At 39.5% G+C, this 20,728-nt stretch overlaps 1 protein-coding gene across 1 annotated transcript in view; it reads left to right on the top strand.

Moving 5' to 3' along the window:
* Positions 1-10,598, top strand: part of sema3e (sema domain, immunoglobulin domain (Ig), short basic domain, secreted, (semaphorin) 3E) — a 29,837-nt gene extending 19,239 nt beyond the window's left edge. The window contains exons 6-17 of the mRNA XM_027009692.3: positions 129-245; positions 2,033-2,175; positions 2,389-2,503; positions 3,381-3,450; positions 3,612-3,756; positions 4,291-4,513; positions 4,604-4,695; positions 6,938-6,979; positions 7,180-7,346; positions 8,229-8,296; positions 8,469-8,596; positions 9,129-10,598. Coding sequence (XP_026865493.2) covers positions 129-245; positions 2,033-2,175; positions 2,389-2,503; positions 3,381-3,450; positions 3,612-3,756; positions 4,291-4,513; positions 4,604-4,695; positions 6,938-6,979; positions 7,180-7,346; positions 8,229-8,296; positions 8,469-8,596; positions 9,129-9,590 — 1,772 coding nt within the window. The 3' untranslated portion in view covers positions 9,591-10,598. The remainder of the gene's footprint in view (positions 1-128; positions 246-2,032; positions 2,176-2,388; positions 2,504-3,380; positions 3,451-3,611; positions 3,757-4,290; positions 4,514-4,603; positions 4,696-6,937; positions 6,980-7,179; positions 7,347-8,228; positions 8,297-8,468; positions 8,597-9,128) is intronic.
* The last annotated feature ends 10,130 nt before the right edge of the window (positions 10,599-20,728 follow it).

Below are 20,728 nucleotides of genomic sequence, written 5' to 3'. Positions count from 1 at the left end.
AAAGGTGTATTATTTAGAGCATAAGTAAAATATTAACCTCAGATATGAATATTATCATCCACAATAACAAACAGAAAGTCTAGTCATTTTGAGAAATTCTTATTTGTGCCCTTGTTTTTGGCCAACAGGAGGTCAGCTGTTTGTAGGACTTTACACTGACTACTGGGAGAATGACGCAGCTGTGTACCGCCTGGCCAGACACGGCTACAGCAGGACCGAGGTGGGCGACAGATGGCAGCTGAATGGTGAGAGCACCAACCGCAAGCACTAAGAGCAGCCGTGCACTGTAACAAACTCACACACCCTCACATGTCATCTAGGGTCATTTGAAATATCAAGCCCTTTGTGAGATGAACCATGGATGCTGACACAGGGAAAACACTAAACTATGCGGTGTTTCTAAATTCCAGAACTGGATTTTTACCTTTGATTTTACACACCCACACTGAAGGATATTCAGACCTGTAGTGGAGATTAGGTTTCCTGCCAGATTTGGTCCAAACCTTAACCTACCTGAATACATTTGACATTTTATGGCATTTAGCTGAGCAAGTGAGGGCTAAGGACCCTTCTCATGGGCCTAAGAGTGGTACCTTGGTGATGGGGCTTGAACTGTTCGATTAGTTGAGTAACACTAGTTGAGTACCTTAACCACTAAGATACCACTGCTACCATAGACTACTGACTGGGATTAGCTGTGTTTATACAGTAAATTATACACTATATAAACACTATGGAAATGCTAATAGCTAGCAAATAACAATTAAAGACAATTAAATGTTAAAAGGTGTTGTAGTCCTAGTCCACATGCAAATACCTATATAGAGACCCATACAATATTATTGTACACTGAGGGAATCCAGCTATCTCTGGTACACACACACACACACACACACACACACACACACACACACACACTGGCTCACACACACACATTGGCTCACACACACACATTGGCTCACACACACAGAGTTACATATAGATCACATTTAGTCATCAGTCAACACTGGTGTAGGCCTTATGTTGATTGAGTTTGTGACCATCCTGTGCACAGTTCAGAAAGGGCAGCAGTGTCATGTGGGGAGTTTGTGTAATACTTGTCTCCACCATATATCCTGCTCTCCTCCCTGACACACACACACACACACACACACACACACACACACACACACACACACACACACACACACACACACACACACACACACACACACACACAGGAGTTCTGAGCTCCAGTAGAGCACACAATAATACATTTACCAGAAACATAGAAAACAGAAACATAGCAAAGCCATCTTCCCTCAATACTGCCTTTATACTTGATTTATAGTTTGTGTGTGTGTGTGTGTGTGTGTGTGTCATAGAGAGATAGTGCATATGCTTGAGAATAGAGGGATAAAGTTCATTACCTGTAGGGGGGCAGTTGCAGTCTCAGCCCCCCAGTGAGCACCATTAATCATAGAGACTGGCAGAAAGGCATCAGTGACAGGTCCCATCCATCTCCAGCCGCTCTGCCCCAGACACGGCCATTCATAGCCATTCAGACCTGCTCAAATATGGTCAAGCAGAGTCAGCCACTATCCCAGAGAGGCCCACTTGCCTGTCATACAGCATGGCAGAAGGTTTTCGCAGCACCATGGAAACCATTACTCAGTGCTGCACATGGGTGCGGGGGTGTGCTTGCACATGTGCTGTACAGATAAACTGAGGCTAGGGCCTGAAAATATCCTAAAAGGTGTTAATTAGTTGTTAAATGTTTTTTTAAGATGTATTAAAATAATATGATGCTAATGTGCCCCACAGATACTCTCCTCATGCACATTTCTCCATTATTCAGCTTGATCCTTCCACTCTTTGCATCTAGGAAAAATCAATTAGCATAACTTTAATTTAATTACAGAACCATTATGACTAAGCAGTTATTTATAGATGGTATGTTATAATATTTATGGTCCATGAATGCTATATGTGCCATGCGATGGACACAGCCATCATTGGTTTAGCTACACTAAGGTAGATTTGTTTTCCTCAGAGCCCAAGTTCGTAGGGTCCATGGTGGTCCCCGATAACGATGACCCTGCTGATGACAAAGTCTACTTCTTCTTCACTGAGAGAGTGTCCGCAGCAGAGGTGGGGAGCAAGGCGGTCTTCAGCAGGGTGGCGAGAGTGTGTGCCGTACGTATCGAGAACGCTGATGGGACTGACATTCAAATATGGATCCAAATTGACATCTTAATATGGTGAAGTGATAATGCCATTGCAGATAAGAACCTTGCTTGAGCTACCACATCATTTTGTCATTCAAAATCTGCACGACTGCACCATCTATAGGTCAGTAAGCAACAGGCACGGTTAATGATGCTGCTCTTCCTTTACATTGTTCCTTAGAATGACCAGGGTGGTCAAAGGATGCTGGTAAACAAGTGGACATCTTTTCTTAAGGCTCGCTTGATATGTTCAGTGGCGGGTCCCAATGGCATCGACACCCATTTTGATGAGCTGGGTAAGACCTGCCAACAGGCTGCTTTCCTTGCTATCTCTCCCTCTCTCCCTCTCCCTATGCAAACATATTTCAGTCAGTGATTCTGACCTGAATCATCAACCCTGTGGTCTTTTCCACAAACTGACTTAATGCCTTATTCCACGCATTGCACCTCTGAGGAAATGACCCATAAGATATGACATTTGGGGATATTCATCAAAAGCCATTTCCCTCCAAGGCAGCAAGCAAGTGGGCAGTATTAGCTGACATTTTGAAGCAATCACACTCGCTGTTTGTGCACGTCAGTGCAGGGGGTGATTCGTGGCCCACGAGAATGTGTGCCTACATGATTGCAGAGTAGAGCCTCATCAGTATGTGCTGTGTGGCTCACAGTGAAGGTACTGCTGTTCCTGGCCACTGAGCACTGTTCCCGACCAGGCTGGCAGGAACAGTCACAGCACAACCCACTTCTGGGCGCGGCGAAACCCACGACCCGCCTGTGGGAAATCACGCCCACAGAGAAGCCATGCCACCTGCAGGGCTGCAGAGAATTAAAGAGTCAAAAGCCTCTTGTCTTCATGCCACAGATTAAATCTAATGTAATCTGCATGAGCAGACATTTATCCATATATCAGAGCATCCTAACATTTAAAAAGCCTTAGTTTGAGTTTTTTTCTCCTTTTTTTTTTGTTATGTGTGCATTTTATGTGTGCATTTTTGTCTGTAGGAGGGGGACATGTATTTATTACTGGACCAATAAAGCCCCATATTTTTATGAAACTTTTATTTGAAAAATGTGTGTGTGTGTGTGTATGTATATGTGTGCGCGCATGTGTCTGTCCGTGTGTGCGTGTACATGTGTGTGCATGTGTGTATGCACAAATTTGTGTATTTGTAGAGGATGTGTTTGTGCTAACCAAAAAGGATGAGAAGAATCCGGAGATCTTTGGTCTGTTCAGTACCACCAGGTAAGCACAGAACAGTATGTGCTCTGCGTAACTGTAGAACTCAGTCATTTCAGATCCATTTAAAGATATTGCATCACATTTCGAATCTAGCAGCATTCAACTAGCTCATGGACTGTCTGAGGTGTAAAGGTATGTCCCTTGACTCTCCCCTGTCCTCCCAGCGCTGTGTTTAAAGGTTACGCTGTGTGTATGTACAACATGGAGGGTATCCGGGCAGCGTTTAATGGGCCCTTTGCCCACCGTGAGGACGGCGACCACCACTGGAGTTTGTATGATGGGAAGGTCCCATACCCACGTCCAGGATCTGTAAGTCAGACACAGCTGCCTAAAGGCTACATGCTTCCTCTAGGTTACCAGTCATCACATCTATCACTCCATTTAGTGATGTGATAACCTGTATCCCCCAGTAATAACTATTCTGTATATTATTCATCATACTCCAGTTACAGAAAATGGTAAGGATTTATTCTGTAAGGTCTTGTCACCTGCAAGAGGCAGAACTAGTCTGTGGGATGATGAGACTATTTTCAGAATGAAAATTTCAGAAAATCATTGCTGTTCACATCTTAATCTCATTGAGCTTGTTCTCATTTTTTAAATAGCACTATTAAATTCTTCGGGTTTGTTGGTCACACTGTAATTTTTTAAGGGGCTCTGTGGCTGCATCAGGGAAAAAGTGGCTGAGTGGAGTGATGCTTAGCTGTGGGTGTTTGAAAGGAGGAGAAGAGATGGATTTGCGAGGGGACTCACTTTGAAATCTGACGGACTAATCGGAGGTTTTGTACTGAACAATGTCCTTATTGGCCTGTCTCTCTCTCTCTCTCTACCTCACTCTCTCAGTGTGCCAGTAAGATCAATGGGGCTCAGTTCTCCAGCTCTAAGGAGTACCCAGATGAGGTTCTGCGCTTCGTGCGTTCCCACCCCCTCATGTTCCAATCAGTGCGGCCGGTCCTTCATCGGCCCATTCTGCTGGACACAGATGGAGGACGTCGACTCACTGAGCTCGCTGTGGACAGGGTGGAGGCTGAGGATGGACATTATAATGTCCTGTTCATTGGGACAGGTATGGTGATTTGGTCTCCATACCTTATCGACACCAGCTTTACTCTTCATTTAACGGAGGTCTAATCAGATAGTATTAATTCCTCCACAGATGATTCTGTTGTGCTAAAGGTGATCACCATCTTCAACAAAGAGGCTAACACAATAGAAGAAGTTCTTCTAGAGGAACTGCAGGTTTTTAAGGTGAATTTTTAGCAGTTTAAAATTTATTTAAATTTTTTTATACAAATGTTTTCACACTTGTCTAAATACAATGTCTACTTCTTCAAAACTCTTCACACAATGTGCCTTTGAACCATACACCTCAGCACATCAGTTGCACCTGTGGTGCAAAATGCACTTCAACCACAAACACACTTAATATTTCATCCAAAAGTGACTCATGCTGCCATAACTATAACATAACTATAACAAATGCCTTCCCCCACCACTCAATGAACAACGAACTTCAAAATGTAAACTTACACAACAAAATACGTATACTATGTGTTTACCTTCTTCTATTTTTGCATCTACAAATATGTCAAGCCAGCTAAAGACTGGCTGCTGATTTACCTAATGACTTGTGTGTTACAGTATATTTACTGTAAACTGTAAATTAATGCATGTTTTACTGTATTGGAAACCCAGAATAACAATATTTACTGTATAATCTAAAACAAATTATGATAAAGAAACAAATCACAACAGCCACAGTATTCTTCATGGGGTTTACTATATTTTGCCATTTGATCTCACAGTGCAATATACTGTAGTTCAGAAAAGAAAAATATACACAATCAATAACAAATACAGAACTGTAATAACAAATCAATGTTTTCACTATATACACAAATTTGCACATAACACAATTCACACAGTCTGCCCATCAGTATCAGACATCTACCGTTGGTCTGTTCCAACCATCGTGTCCACTGCATTTGGCCATTGATTTTCATCAATATCACATTGAATGTTATCATTTGCAATATAGCATGGAAAAAATCTCTTCAAATGCCTTATTCAGCCCTGAATGTGTTTCACTGTTATATCCATACACCCAGCAGCCATTGCATCTAGAAGTGACATCTGGTCATGTGGGTGGTGGTCATAAACCTTTCGTCTCCATGCAAAAAAGGAAACGTCTTCTGTCTCTGTCTATGCGTCTGTCTTTGTGTATGTCTTTGTCTATGCGTCTGTCTTTGTGTCTGTCTTTGTCTATGCGTCTGTCTTTGTGTCTGTCTTTGTGTATGCCTCTGTCTTTGTGTCTGCCTCTGTCTATGCGTCTGTCTATGCGTCTGTCTTTGTGTATGTCTTTGTCTATGCATCTGTCTTTGTGTATGTCTTTGTCTATGCGTCTGTCTTTGTGTCTGTCTTTGTCTATGCGTCTGTCTTTGTGTCTGTTTTTGTGTATGCCTCTGTCTTTGTGTCTGCCTCTGTCTATGCGTCTGTCTATGCGTCTGTCTTTGTGTCTGTCTTTGTGTATGCCTCTGTCTTTGTGTCTGCCTCTGTCTATGCGTCTGTCTATGCGTCTGTCTTTGTGTCTGTCTCTGTCTATGCGTCTGTCTTTGTGTCTGTCTCTGTCTATGCCTCTGTCTGTGTCTGTCTCTGTCTATGCATCTGTCTTTGTGTCTGTCTTTGTGTATGCCTCTGTCTATGTGTCTGTCTTTGTGTCTGCCTCTGTCTATGCCTCTGCTTTGGCCTCTCTTTTTGTTTCTGCCTCTGTCTCTGTCTACATACAATAGACATCTTCAATAAGGCTAAAGAATGCAAAGGCCATTCCAGAGATGGCCAGTTTTGTATATATGGTAACAGGGCTCAACCAAAATCAACCAAACTGTTTTGGTTGTTAGGTGAAATGACAGCCCAATGTTTTGTGCAATACTGCAGTAATAGTGGAAAAATCTCAGTATTTTTCTATATTTTCTTTTCATACATGCACATTTCAATGCAAGTTTGACCACTTTTCTATTCATGGTAATGAGGCTGCAAACAAATAAACCAAATAAACTTTCGTCTAAAGTCAGTATAATCTGTTTTATGTATTTATACATACAATAAGTGTATGCTTTCATTTGTCTGCCAAAATATTTCCATCTGCAGTAATCAGAATGTAGCAGAGTTTAAAAACTGCTTTGAAGTTAATTATTTTGAACAGTATCTAAATGTCTGCAAATGTTTCTTTAGTTGTACAGACTCTTGCTGGTAGTGAACACTGACAGAGAGGTATTCATGAATTATGGAAGAAGTGGTGATTGAATGCCAAAATATTTTGCATTTTGTAGCAATGCAAAATATAGACAGCTTAATTCACATAGTTTATTGATATGGTGAATGTGTTAAGTGAACATGGTATTGTGTGAAAGTGAATGTAAAAATCTGTAAGAACTGGGATAATGTTATGTACATCTGATTATGAAAAATCATTTGATCTCCTTCATCACAGCTTCCTGTACCCATCACGGAAATCGTCATTTCAACAAAAAGGGTAAGACACTCTGACCATCAGTTTTCTCTTTCGGATCAGAGAGCATCAAATTTTATATAAAATGGTGTAGAATACAATCTTCCCATCTGCCACTAGATGGTGATATTGAGCAGACAGTTTGAGTCTCAAACCTTGAAGATGATTTGTAGGCTGCTGTCGAATGCTGTAACATTAACCCAAGTTTGTTTGCCTTACCATAGCAACAGCTGTATGTGGGCTCTGAGCTGGGTGTGACTCAGGTCCGCATGCACCAGTGTGGGCTGTATGGCTCTGCCTGTTCTGACTGCTGTCTAGCCAGAGACCCATACTGCGCCTGGGACGGGCACACCTGCTCCAGATACTACCCAGCTAGCATTCACACCAAAAGGTACGCATAGATCACATGTGCATGCATGCATTTCGATCACACACTCATGAGCACGAAAGATGGAAGGGGGTCCCTGCTCTGGATGCTACGCTGCTGTGCTTCGCACAGGAGGGAAAAAGGCAGACAGGATTTCAATTACGGTGCTTAGAACAGCCAGTACAGAAATGTGCTCCTGGTGAGAGAGCATGGAGTCTTAGCTTCACTGTGCTATCACCCACTCATCACCTTCTGTCTTAGTGTCTCACACTGCCTGCCAAAGTGTGAGCATGTGTGTGCGTGTGTATGCACATGTGTGTGCATGTGTGTGTTTGTGCATGTGTGAGCGGGTGGTTTGCCCTGCTCATCAGAGTGAAAAGCTAGTGTGGGTGTTCCCTTAATCCAGACTCTAAGTGCTGTCAGTTCCCTCTATACTGCCATCAGCCGGAACCCGTCAGCACTTTATGCTAACGCCTCCCACTCATCCTAATGCCCATCACGTCCTCACTCGGCATGTACAGCCAGATGAGGAAATCGCAAATAATCAGCGCCAAGCAGCAGTCAGAGCAGTCATGGTCAGGATGATGACAGAAAAGATTAGCTGCTCTCAATTGATTTCTCTGTCTGATGAAAATGCAGTGGGGGAGTAACAGTCTTCTCGCTGTTTCTACCTCTCACTTGTTCCTTGCTTGATTTCGGTACTTTTGTCTTCACCTCTCATCCTCTCATCCCTCACCCTGTACTGCTCGTTTTTTCCACACTGCGATAAATAATAGGGTGCTGTGAAATGTGTCAGAAAGGCTGAGTGGAGTCTTCCTGTTTCTCCTCACTTTTTGTCTTCTCTCTCTCTCTCTCTCTCTCTCTCTCTCTCTCTCTCTCTCTCTCTCTCTCTCTCTCTGTGGCCAGGCGTTTCAGACGACAGGACGTCCGTCATGGCAATGCGGTTCAACAGTGTACAGGGCTCCAGCTGAATGGTACGTGGTGGAGGTTGCCTGGTTGATGTGGAAGATGACAGTTTACAGAGAACTGAAGCCAGAACTGCTTTTATTTATAGCCTCTGTACAACAGGTTATCATTTAATAATTATGTGTGTGTGTGTGTGTGTGTGTGTGTGTGTGTGTGTGTGTGTGTGTGTGTGTGTTTCAGAGGCACACAGCATCTCAGACAAATTGGTATATGGTGTTGAGAAGAATAACACTCTGTTAGAGTGTAGACCCAGATCTCTGCAAGCTGTACTCACTTGGTACATGCTGAAAGGAGTAGACATGGAAGAGGTATGCAATCATGAACTGACCAATCATGTAATTCAAATTTGAGGACAAAACAAATAACATTTTGTGTTGTACTGAACCTAACAAATTAGTATTCAAATGGACTGAATTGATTACAATTTGCACTTTAACTAGAGGCAAACATTAAAATGTGTCCCTGATTACAGGTTAGATGTAGGAAAACAAATATACTTTCTAGATAAAGATGGATTTTTATCTAGAAATAAAGGGATTACAAGCATTTAACAGCATTCTGATTACTGGGAGTACTGTCTCAAGCTCTATTTTGACATGACTGCACATTGTAATCATTGAGGAAGTTGGCTAATGCTAAATGCACAAGTGAAAGAAATAAACATGAAACACGTGTCCATGTGCTGTGTTCAGTTCTGTTTCTTGGACACACCTCTGAAATACAAATGTTAGCCAGCAATACTAATGAATAGAATACATGCAGGATGCATTATCATGCATTACGTACACTGCATGTGCTACTTTTGTTCAGTGATGCTATTTTTCTCTCTTCCTTTCTCAGATAAAAGGTGACGAGCATATTATTCAGACACCGTATGGCCTTTTGTTTCTGACAACAAAGAAGTCTGACGCCGGTGTGTACCTGTGCCAATCGGTAGAGCATGGCTTCGTGCAGACAGTTGCACGGATCACCCTGGAGGTGCTGGAGGAGGAGCGGGTGGTGAGCCTGTTCCAGCGTAGGGAGTACAGTGAGGGCGAGGCCCAGCTCCGAGCTCACCCATGCCCATTTGCCAGCTTGCCCTTGGCCCCTTCCACCAAGCTCTGGTACAAGGACTTCATGCAGCTGATTGGCTATGGTAACATCCAGCAGGTGGAGCAATACTGTGAGAGGGTATGGTGCATAGCAGACCGGAAGAAGAAGAAGCTCAAAGGCCTGCCGGCCAAGTGGCGCCACCCACAGGGTGCCGAGCGCCGCGCGAGAGCTCGGGCACCCAGACACACGAATGCCAGCAGGACACCCTGAACTGATTCTCCAGAACAGGCCTGCACTCACACATTCAGACAATATTAATAGACATCCTTTAACAATGAAATCACTTAGGGATAGTTTTCCAGACACAAAAGCCTTTTGGTTTATGACAAGACTTAAACTGTGTCTGGAAGTCTGGTTGTCAGTGTTTGGTGTCGAATGTGCTGGATAGTAGGGCATGCAGAAGAACTGATATATATGTGTAACCTTTGTGCATGGTTGTACAGTTATCTTTGACATGGGGAACATTTCAGTCCTTAATGCGCCAGTACTGAATTTGCTGATTCAGTAGCTTCTAGTATTGCTCAGAGGGTGAGCTTGGCTGGTGTTCTGAATAAGAGACTCAAAATGCAGCAAAATGACTACACTGATTCCTTTCACACCACAAAAGAACAGAGGCACGTGGTGCTTCCATTCACAACATGAGCTGTTGGCTGAGGAGCCACAGAATAACTCCTCTTTGGACAACCTGATTTCAGGATTTGAGAACAATCATGTCCTCTTGAATAATATAACTCATCACTTTCAAAAAGAGCCAACACTGTTCACAGTAACATGCTCAGAAAAGAGAGACATGGTTCTGTGCACATTTGTCAAGTATTTAGCATTTTTTTTATTTTAGAATAAATTATTGTACTTGGTGTTTGGTAGTGGTTTAGGAGTCCTGTTAGTTTGAACTGGAAATATGTTACTGTTTGTGGTTAGCTTTTATAGGTTTTTACATCACTGGGCATAATGACCATGTTCATAGAGCCAATGCTCTCAGCATTAAGAATAAATTTATGCAACTTGGCCATCACAGAGCATTTGCAAATTTGGAAACATGCATCAGTTTCCCAGTTAACCACAAAATCTGAAATCCTATCATCATCATGCAGTAGAGTACAATAATCTCCATTCTAATATAAATGTAAATGTAATGCATTTTATTTTATTTGGAGATAGATAGCTACCTATGTAGAAATCAGTTTTTATATAGTCTAATAAATGTTGCTAATCCTTGCATAGGATTATTTTTTTGTAGTTGTTTAATGGTTTTGATGCTCAGTAGAAGCAATAATGTTTAATGTCATATTTTCAGATGTTCAGTGATATCAATAACCTTGTATCAGCAGACAAATTCTCAGTTGAATTCTCACCTGGATATAATTTCACCAACAAACCTGCAGGCGTTCCATTATGTCTGATTTCATTCGCTAGAAATAAAGAAACTTTTACTTGAATTCATCCACCCTTTTCCCACAGCAGCTTCAACACAAGGCACAAGGCCAACATAATCCATAAATCCAGCTCATTTTCATGCGATCTTTTCTTTAGTCAGCTCCTTTTCCTTTGTTTAAGCAATGTGGCTAACTCTAACCTCTCTACAAAAAGGCTAGTCTGTACTTTAGGCATGTTTTTGAATCACACACCAAAGTGGAACGCATAAGCTCATGGTGTTAGTGTCCCTCTCTGCCTGAGAACCTTCTGGGACATCATTCATCACAAGAGACAGTGAATAGTGATATTTAAGTTTGGGGAAGTGGGAAAGGTAATCGGTATTCATCTGTAATCTGTAAACAACCTAAAATGTGCATTTTGGAAAATTCAAATAGATCTGATTAATGGCTGTATCACCCTGTAAACAAACTTACTCTATATAAATTATTGTTGCAAAGCTAGGCCCTACATAGCATAGGAAAATTAAGATAGATGTTTATACTGTATATTATTTTCTGTTCTTCATTGACCAAGTGTAAAATGAATGCTAGCATCATGCTGATGCAACATAACATGAGATATTCAAGATTTTCCCATAATTTAAGAAGCACACTAGTGAGCTGCACTCAGGCCATCAATACAGCTTTAAATCTGAGAGCCAGCATGCATCGTGGAGTGCCAGCGAATAGTTTATGTGATCTTGAGAGGGTTTTTCAGTGCAGCAATTTTAAATACTGTGTTGGAAACACACTGCTTCAACTTCATTTGATTTGCAGTCTTAAATTGTTTTAATTAAACTGGAATAGTCACCATTTTGCATTCCATTAATAGTTCATATTTCATAAGTGTAGCTAAAGTATGAACCAGACTTAATGATGGTAGTGCTGAATGGCAGACACATCTAAGTTCTTGTGATCCCAAAATATTAAAGCTAATGTTATTTTTATTTTTATTTTTTCTTCATGAAATAGTGTCAAGTTTATGTCATTTTGTATAATTATTCACAGATTACTTTAATCTGATTATTTAATCTGATTATAATTATTCACAGATTACTTTAGCCCATGGCTGTACTTTGATGTGCGCAGATTTTTTCAGGAAGTAATATGTGGCTTAGCATCAACATGGTTACCTCTTCTGCCAATCACATGCACTTTCAAGGACAATCTAAGTGGCTTGCAACTGCTAACACAGACACCATATCATTATCAGTCTCAGGGAGTCACAGACAGGGAGCTTCATCTGCTGGATAGGAGACGCAAGGCCATCTCACCAGACAGAGGCTAATGTCTTATGGTACATGAGAGATCAGCTCTGGTCAGCTGGATGGGAAAGCGACCCGGTAGAAATTGAAAGGGCATTCGGACAAAAGAGCAGTCTAGCAGCCCTTTTGCAGTGTGAGAGATAAGGTGCTGATGCTTAGAGAAGGTAACAATCTTAGAACCACCCCTAGCAGACCTCCATTTATTGTAAAGAAGCTATACATGAACCATGGGCTTAGATACCATTTGTGCTTGGACACTGGTGTGGACTTAATAAGACCTCAGCCGGTGGGCATCCAGACTCAAAGTTTACAAATACTTTGACATTTTCGGTTTTTAAAAGTGTGCTCTTCATTTCTATTTCACATTTGAGCTGCTAAGTGCCACAATTCAACAACTGATGTGTACTGTCATGTCACGTAATATAAAACATTAACTTGTGTTTTGAAATGAATCAACCTAGCTTACTGGAAAAAAAAGAAAATATAAGAATATTAAATATAAGAAATCAAAGAATAAGTATAAGAAAACAGTTATAAGAACAAAAATGCCATGTCTTTACTGTTAGTATTCGTTTATTTAGAGCTATTGTCCTCTAATTTTTACACATACAGCAGACAGTCAGGACAGTATATTAATGCATATAAACACTAATGGAAAACCTCGTGCTGTGCTACTCTCATCAATTTACTGATGCTCTGAGCCAGAGTCTACTTTCTCCCAGAAAGCTGGAGGATGTAATTATTCACAATGTCTTTTCACAGGCTAATGGAAAAGAGTCAAGAGTTTTTGCTCACTGTTAAAGATGACCAGAAGTATACTGACATCCAGATTGTTTGTATAATAAAACAACAAGTCCAAACTCTCCAAGATAAGAACATTTCCTTTACATATAATGGTCATATTGAGCATTGTTTACAGATTTTTCTGCATAATCTGATATTGAGTTTATTGCCTGTATATCAGCTACTTTCAACTTTACTCAACTTCTGTTGTGTTTGAAGAGATCTACATATGCTGAGACTAGTGCTTGCATATTATTCTTGATTTTATGGATGGGCACACTTCCTATTCACTGACCTGCACTTTGTGGTGGTGGTCGGCCTACTAGACTGAGTGTCTGTCCTCTGAATCCTTCCCTATGTTTCATATCACAAATGGGCCTCATAATAAGTGAAACAGGTGCCAGTCTGCAATGGAAAAAATGTATTTCTTCTATGAGTGGAGCTCTCACCCAAGCAAATGATAGATAATGTCATTTCTTTCGCCAAAATGTTTTTCTTAATTCTGCCTGTGGAAAGGATTTGGTTTTGGAAATCCAGGGTTGATGATGCATTGTACAATGAAATCGCATCTCCTTTCATGTTATTTATTTTGCACTGAGTCTAATGCATTTTTAACAAAAGCAAATCTTTTGATGAGTATCCATTCTTGTGTTTTTACATAACTTTTTAATAAGAAATTGTAATGTATACTTTATATTATTCAAATTTAAGAAGAAGTGGTGGCACATACTAACTAACCTATCAGTAATTAATTCAATTCTAATGTTGAACTGGTTACTCAAAATATACAGTTTATCTTAAATAAATACTGAAACCATTGGTTCCTTCAAAAAATATGTGTAAAATATATGGTTGTGGAACAATCAAAAGCAACATTTAATCATATTAGATTTTTTTGTTTTATTTACATATTTATATTATTATATATTTTATTATAATATTACATATTTGTATTAGTGTTAAAGCTTTGATGGGTGGGCTGTATGTGCTTTTGGTGCTTTAAGAGCTCTGAATTCTATTTTAATGCAGGCTTTTTGTTTTGTCCCAGTGCAGAAGTGTTGTTAATGTTTTGCCCGAGGACAGCAGATGGTAATGTGCCATTTACCCCAATCTAGCACATGTACATCATAGAACAATAATGCTGATTACTGTGTATTGTCCCGGTTATGTAAACTAATAAAGTAAACCAAGCAAGTAATTAAAAATGTTTCCAGTACCTAGCCACACCTAACACAAATTACCTGAGCAAACATTGCATCACATTTCATTGAATACTTGCATTTACAATATGTTTTGGAATATCTTATCTGACCTAAACTGTATCTCGGTAAATGTATTTAGTGGTAAAGTAAGATTGCTGATTTGGAAATCATCTGGAATTAATAATTACAATGGACATGCAGTTTTGCAAAAACAAACAATCAAACAAACAAACAAAAACACCTTCTGAAACACTGTCCGTTTACTTCCTGTTCAATCTCCAACCCTTTTTGTCTTCAGATAATTCTTAGTTGAAAACCATGTGGGTGAACTGAGTGATTCTTTCTCCTAGGTTCTTTCTCACCTCTCTGAGCTGCTACTGAACTCCGGATTCCAGGCTGAATTGAAAGCCTTGTTCCATAGCCGAGTAAGATAAACTACCTGCCAGACTGACCTCAGTGGTAATGCCAGTGCTCATACTATAATCAGTAGAATATGATCAGGAATCAATAGGCAGGCAGGGGTGGTAGAGACCTTACAAAAATAATGTTGCAATAATATATATATATATATATGTGTGTGTGTGTGTGTGTGTGTGTGTGTGTGTGTGTGTGTGTGTGTGTGTGTGTGTGTGCGTGTGTTTAGCAGGCTCTCTATTTGTAAAGTCAGAGCTGTGGTTACTATTTGGTTACTCTGTACATTTTCAATTGAGATATAGTAATTTCAATGCATTGTCTATTAAAGTGTGTGAGGTAGCTAAAGATGACTCATTTTAGTTGTGTTAAGTAGATAATAAATTGAATACACATTTCTCTGTATTATTATTTTTTTGGATATACAACCAGATGATACCACAGAGCAGACAACGCCTACATTGGCTTTTTATAGCCTTTCTGTTCATTTATTACCAAAGATTCCAATAGTCCTGGAGCAGCTTTTATTCCATGCCCACAAGCTCTCTAGCCCTTATTCCATGCCCACAAGAAGCCTGCAGGAATTTGATTTTTGTGTCATAGCTTCTAAGGCAGTGCTATTTATTTATAACCTCCCTGAAATCAAGTGGAGACACCATAAAAAAAAAAAAAAACAAAAAAAAAAAAAACATAATACAGAATGATTGAATACCACTTTCATTGTGGTAATAGAGTTCCATCTCTAGATACTCTCAAAACCTTTGACTTGCCCCATACCTCTTTCACACAGTGAACTTCCTGTAGTCAGTTATACTGAGAGGATCCATAGAATAGACTCATGCATTAGTGTGATGAAATCCACCAACTCACACCAACTCACATGGTGAGTCTCACCAAACAGTATAATATCAGCCACTGAAGGTGTCTCATCTTTCTCACACACACACACACACACACACACACACAGACACACACACACAGAGGGACACACACAAACCTTTTCCAGTATGAGTTACTAATACATGCAATTTCAATTTTTCTGAGGTTTGAATTAGACAGATGAAATGTGTTAAAATCAATTACTTTGTTTAATCATAATGCTTAAAAAGCTGCTTGTCATAATAGTAAGAATTTGGGCAACATTTTCAGAGATCCAAAACCAACCCAAAACTTAAAAAATGTGTAAAATATGCACATCATGGTTAAAGGTTCTATTATACATTTTTTCTCTTGAATGTTATATGCCGTTATTGTCAGCTGATCAAAAAAATTCTTAATATAGAAGTATAAATCTATCAGATATACCAGATAGGTTTTGTTCTTCTATTTCATTATATACAGGTATTAAACTGATGCTTAGTTGTATTGACTAAATGGAAAAGATTATGTGCACAGCTTTTGCTTTTCACTGAGTATTGCATTGTGTTGTGCATCTGCTGTGCTTACTGAACCCGTAGAAATAATTTCAGTTTGTTCAGAGGCAGGCCTATTGAATATTAATGAGTTTGTTGCTTTAGTAAACGCATTTCCCTTTCAGCTTTCTCAAGTCATGTTAAGTCCTTTGTGAGGACTGCGTGCAGTGCTTTGGTGCTGATATTATCACCATGTCGGGCATGGCACAAAATCTCACAGCTTTTTATTAAAGTTCATCAGCTCACAAATAAGCACTTGCCTTTGACATCAGTGCAAAACAAAAGAGGGCAGAAAATCACAGGTGAACAAGTGCACTCTTGCCAAATGCTGGCAGATTGAGTCCAAATGGGTTCTTAAGTAGGGCTTGTTTATTTCACGCATACATTTTAAACCCAAGCCACGGTTTGTGTAACTGAGGCACTGTGGAAGAGAATACAGACAGGTTGGACCTCGCATTCCATGTTCTGTCGCTACTTTATGATCTATGCATGGTATGGAGCGGGATCACAGTTCAGGCAGTTTTTCCACCTACAAAAATGATGAATGAATGAACTGATTTACTTTTTAAAATTATTTTTACACCTCACCCTATGACTGCACATATAGGCTTACTATGATTATGTTGCTACATACTGTGAAAATTATTTATATTTGTTCGATCATGTGAATCCATCTTTTGTGTGTTTGAAGAATGAAGGATCATTATGAACATTTAAGGATGGATTAGATGTTCACAGTATGTTATTTGGCTCATTTACATATTACAGTTTTTTGCAATATAATAATACAAAGCTCAATATTATGACATCTTTAAAATCATTTTAAAAAATGATATATTATCTACTTCCTACTGCATTACTTAGGTCCAATTCCATTTTACCCCTTGCCCCCACCAATGAACCCTACCCCTCCATTTTGTGTGCTCATGGTTAGGGGTAGTGCATACCAGTTCTTGTATGCACAAGAGGGGTAGGGCAAAGTATCAGAGGTTTTTCAGAGGCACATTCTAAATGGAGTGTTATGAGAAGCTAGCTACAGTTTGATCATTATTGCTGATTTGTTCTTGGCAATCCCACATCTTTGACATATTTTCAGAGTCGCCTACAGAGCACTGCTAATCTTGATAATGAAGCATTGTTCTTTATAGTTGGTGATTTTGTTTTATTGATGTCTAAAATTGACAACTACAGATAACTGCAAAATGATGTCTATAGCCCATGCAAGAATGCTCACCAGAGCTGAGGATGGCATGTTGGAAATGCACGGTAAAAACTCATCGCGTCTAGTCTACATAAAATCATTGCAAACAAGGGGCTTCGGTTATTTTACACCACATGCAGTTTTCTATACTATGCAAGCCTGTTGTGTCCATGTTTTAAAGATAATGAAGTTATCAACATATTTTTGAACATAATAAGTAATTTCACTATTCAGATTCTAAATTATTTATTTTGCTTTTGTTTTACTCTGTTATATAAGTGTCTTATGTAATCAGGTTAGTTTTTCTAATGACTGTGGTCTTATGTAATAGGGGTATTTTTAATGTTATGAAATATTTGCTCTTCAAAATATATTTGTATAGATTAACACACTGATGTAATATGCATGAAAAAACTATGTTTATTTTAATTAATCAGTTTTTTCAAAACCTGGTGGGTTCCTAGATTTTCATAATATTCATGTCATTTTTCTGTCATTTGTCATTTGTCATTATCCAGAGATTATCCTATAAAACAAAGCATCCAAGGAGTGTACTGAGGGTGTACTATTCTAAAGCTTTGCTGTGTATGTTCTGCGGTTCATTCTACACACTCACTGATTGGGGACATGAAGGTCACAGTGCCATCAGGATTCTATACCACAGAACACTAGTCGTTAACACACGCCAGAACACACTCATGGGGCTATTTCAGCCAGACTACTGCTTCAGGGTCTGTGAAGCCCTGATGTAAGATTAATACAAACAACACTTCAGTCTGAGAGCCCTTGCTGGCTAAGTATTCTCACAGCTGGTGTTAGCACAGACAAGAGCCACTGAGGGTCAAAAGTGTAGAAAGGAGAAAAGAGCAAGAGGGAGACTGTAAGACTAATCCACTTTGATCATCTATGCACCTGAATATAATACACAACTTAAACACTACCTCAGGCATTAAAAGAATGTTAATTCTTGCTGCCTTTTTCAAAATAAGGATTTAAGTGTTTGTAGTTCTAAGGTGGGCCCTTGTCCTGGGTGAGAGGGAGGTTCCTGTAGAAAGACAACTCGTACGCTACGCACCGCAGGGCTGACATTGCAGCTGAAGAGACACACTGTAATCTAAAGTAATCACACTTTGTATGGATTTCACTGTGTTTAGTTCAACAATGTCATCTCCTTGGCTTGCATACATTTGTTATGTAACAGTAATCTTTGCACTGTAAACATCTGTTCCCAGCGCTTTGAACATACAGTATCTGCATAAAACACACTCCTACTATCAAATACGCACTGATGAGGAAATTATGTCCAAAATCAATTACATTGTCTTTATGAAAAGGCCATATCTAGTTGCCCTTTGCTCATTTCTGTGGTCAGCATGTCCCAAATCACAATAAAAGTTCAGTTTTGACTGGAAAACAGTCCTGCTACCATCTTTAACATACCAGCCATCTGGTAAGTTTAGGTGCTCAAACCCTAATTTCTAAGTCTCGGATATCAGGGATGTTAGTGATGGAAAGTGCATTGGCAAGCTCCCTGTGACATTAAGGCGCAGAGGTTTGTGTCAGATATTGCAGGTGTCTTGTTACTTGTGTTTTAACCAATTGTCATGCAGTGCAATATCAAGCTTTGAACGATGCCTCATGTGAGCAAACAGAAGAGCAAACATAAGCACAATATCATATTTGGCTCCTGCTGAAGTAGATGCTAGTGTCTGACAATCTTTGTGATTACTTGTGGCAATCCCCCCAAGAATCCGAATCCAACTTTCAAAACTTTTCCCTCTAACACAGCCTCCATCATTTGCACACACCCCGGAGCCTCACTGAGTAAATATATATTAATATGGTTAGGTAACTGTATACTGATGCAGAGTACCTATGAGCACATATCCTGGAGACAGCAAGATGGTTGGAGTAACAGCTGCGTGGTTGTGGTGGCTCATGAATATTTGAGCGGGGGACTCGATCTCTCATTGTAATGCCGGAGTACAGTAACATTGCTAACTTTACACCCCTGTAAACACGCACTGCCAGTGAAGGTGATATTGAAGCATAACTTTTCTCCTGCTCATGAAATGCATCCGTGAAAGCGATGCTGTTTTTCTCTGTGCATTCTTCTCATATCTGACAGCTAGGGGTATGCCTCACCCCCTACCCCATGGTCGTATGAAATGTCAGGAGAAGGCCATAGACACTCAGCATACTGGGTGACTCAGGATAGTATTGGTCAGATACACATATAAAATCAAAGCATGGAAATGTATTAATTATAGTTTACATATGCTTTCTAAATATTATAACTTGGGTGGCCAAATCCATGACTTGTTATGGAAATTGATTTCGCCCTCTGCCTTCCCTCCTCACTATCTATCTTTTTCTTAGATCTGACTTATAGTTCAACCTTTAAAATTACTTATCTCAAACAGAATTAAAAGCCAGAATGAAAAATAGAAAAAAAAGAAAAATGCACAAGTTTCAAGTTCCAAGTATATACACAATAAACTGAACTCTGAAGGTTTTTTTTTTTTTACTTATGAATGTATTTTTAAGGTTCATATCTGCCTTGCTCTACCAGCCTGAATAGCTTCGTGTCATCATTTTACCTATGAATAAGCACAGCCTATTTTAATTATGGATTTCAAAATCAATTATTCACAGTTCACTCATCTCACTTGAAAAACAGCATCATAAAAATTAATAATAACATCATAAAAAGTATGGGATTTACGCACTAAGAACCTTTGCAGAGTGAATGACTCAAAGTTTGATCCCCAAATAGAAATGCCAGATAACTCATTCAATGGGTTTCTTACCAATGCATGGGAAATTAACATTAAATTGGGAGCAATGTTTTTTGAATAGAATTTGTTGGGTGTTATAAAAAGGTGGTTACATCAGTCATCAAAAAGCAAAAGGGACATAAAAAAAATTAATCGGGCAAACCTTTAGTTTAAATATTGTGTCTTCATCAGTCTTGATGTTAAGCTGTCTATAAACCCATTTCATTTCATTTTATGTGAATATTCACACAGCATTGATATTCAAGACTCCTTGGGTTTCCAGCCCATCTTATTTTACACCTCTTCAATTATACACCACTCAGTGTCTAGACCTCACTATTGCATTACTACTTCAAGGACGATGTGTGAAGAGGGAGAACAGCCTATATGTCAGCCTGATATTTATACCTCTGCAGCAAGATGATACAAGGTAAACCTCTCAAACAGTGACTTATTTTGGGGGAAACTTGTTTTCCTGTAGATAAGTGTCTAAGAAGTCTTAAGTACGTAATGCAAATTATTTAAAAGTATTTTTTTCTTAAGACAAAATAGCCATTGAAATGTTTATTTGCTGGAAATAACCAAAAGTCATTGTATTTGTGATGATGGGATATATTGAACTTAGGGCCCTTTATGGTCTCCAGTGACAATGATTTACAGCTATGTTTCATAACAGTCATATATCACTGCTTGCTCTTGAAGGCACAATGCTACAGACCTTGCTGCTGCTTAACTAGAGCTGGTGGCAGGCTTTCTGATTTGTAAAGCATACAAATAAGTAATAGTAGTAATAGTAATATCCCTCCCACCTCATAGTCACCATATGCTACTCTATCTCTTAAGCCCATAATCTCCTGCTCCTTCTGCTTTTCCCATCCCTCT

The sequence above is a fragment of the Electrophorus electricus genome, chromosome 6 (assembly GCF_041902795.1).
Source record: "Electrophorus electricus isolate QZ-2024a chromosome 6, ASM4190279v1, whole genome shotgun sequence".
Classification (NCBI taxonomy): Eukaryota; Metazoa; Chordata; class Actinopteri; order Gymnotiformes; family Gymnotidae; genus Electrophorus; species Electrophorus electricus.
This window is presented reverse-complemented; position numbering and strand designations above follow the sequence as displayed.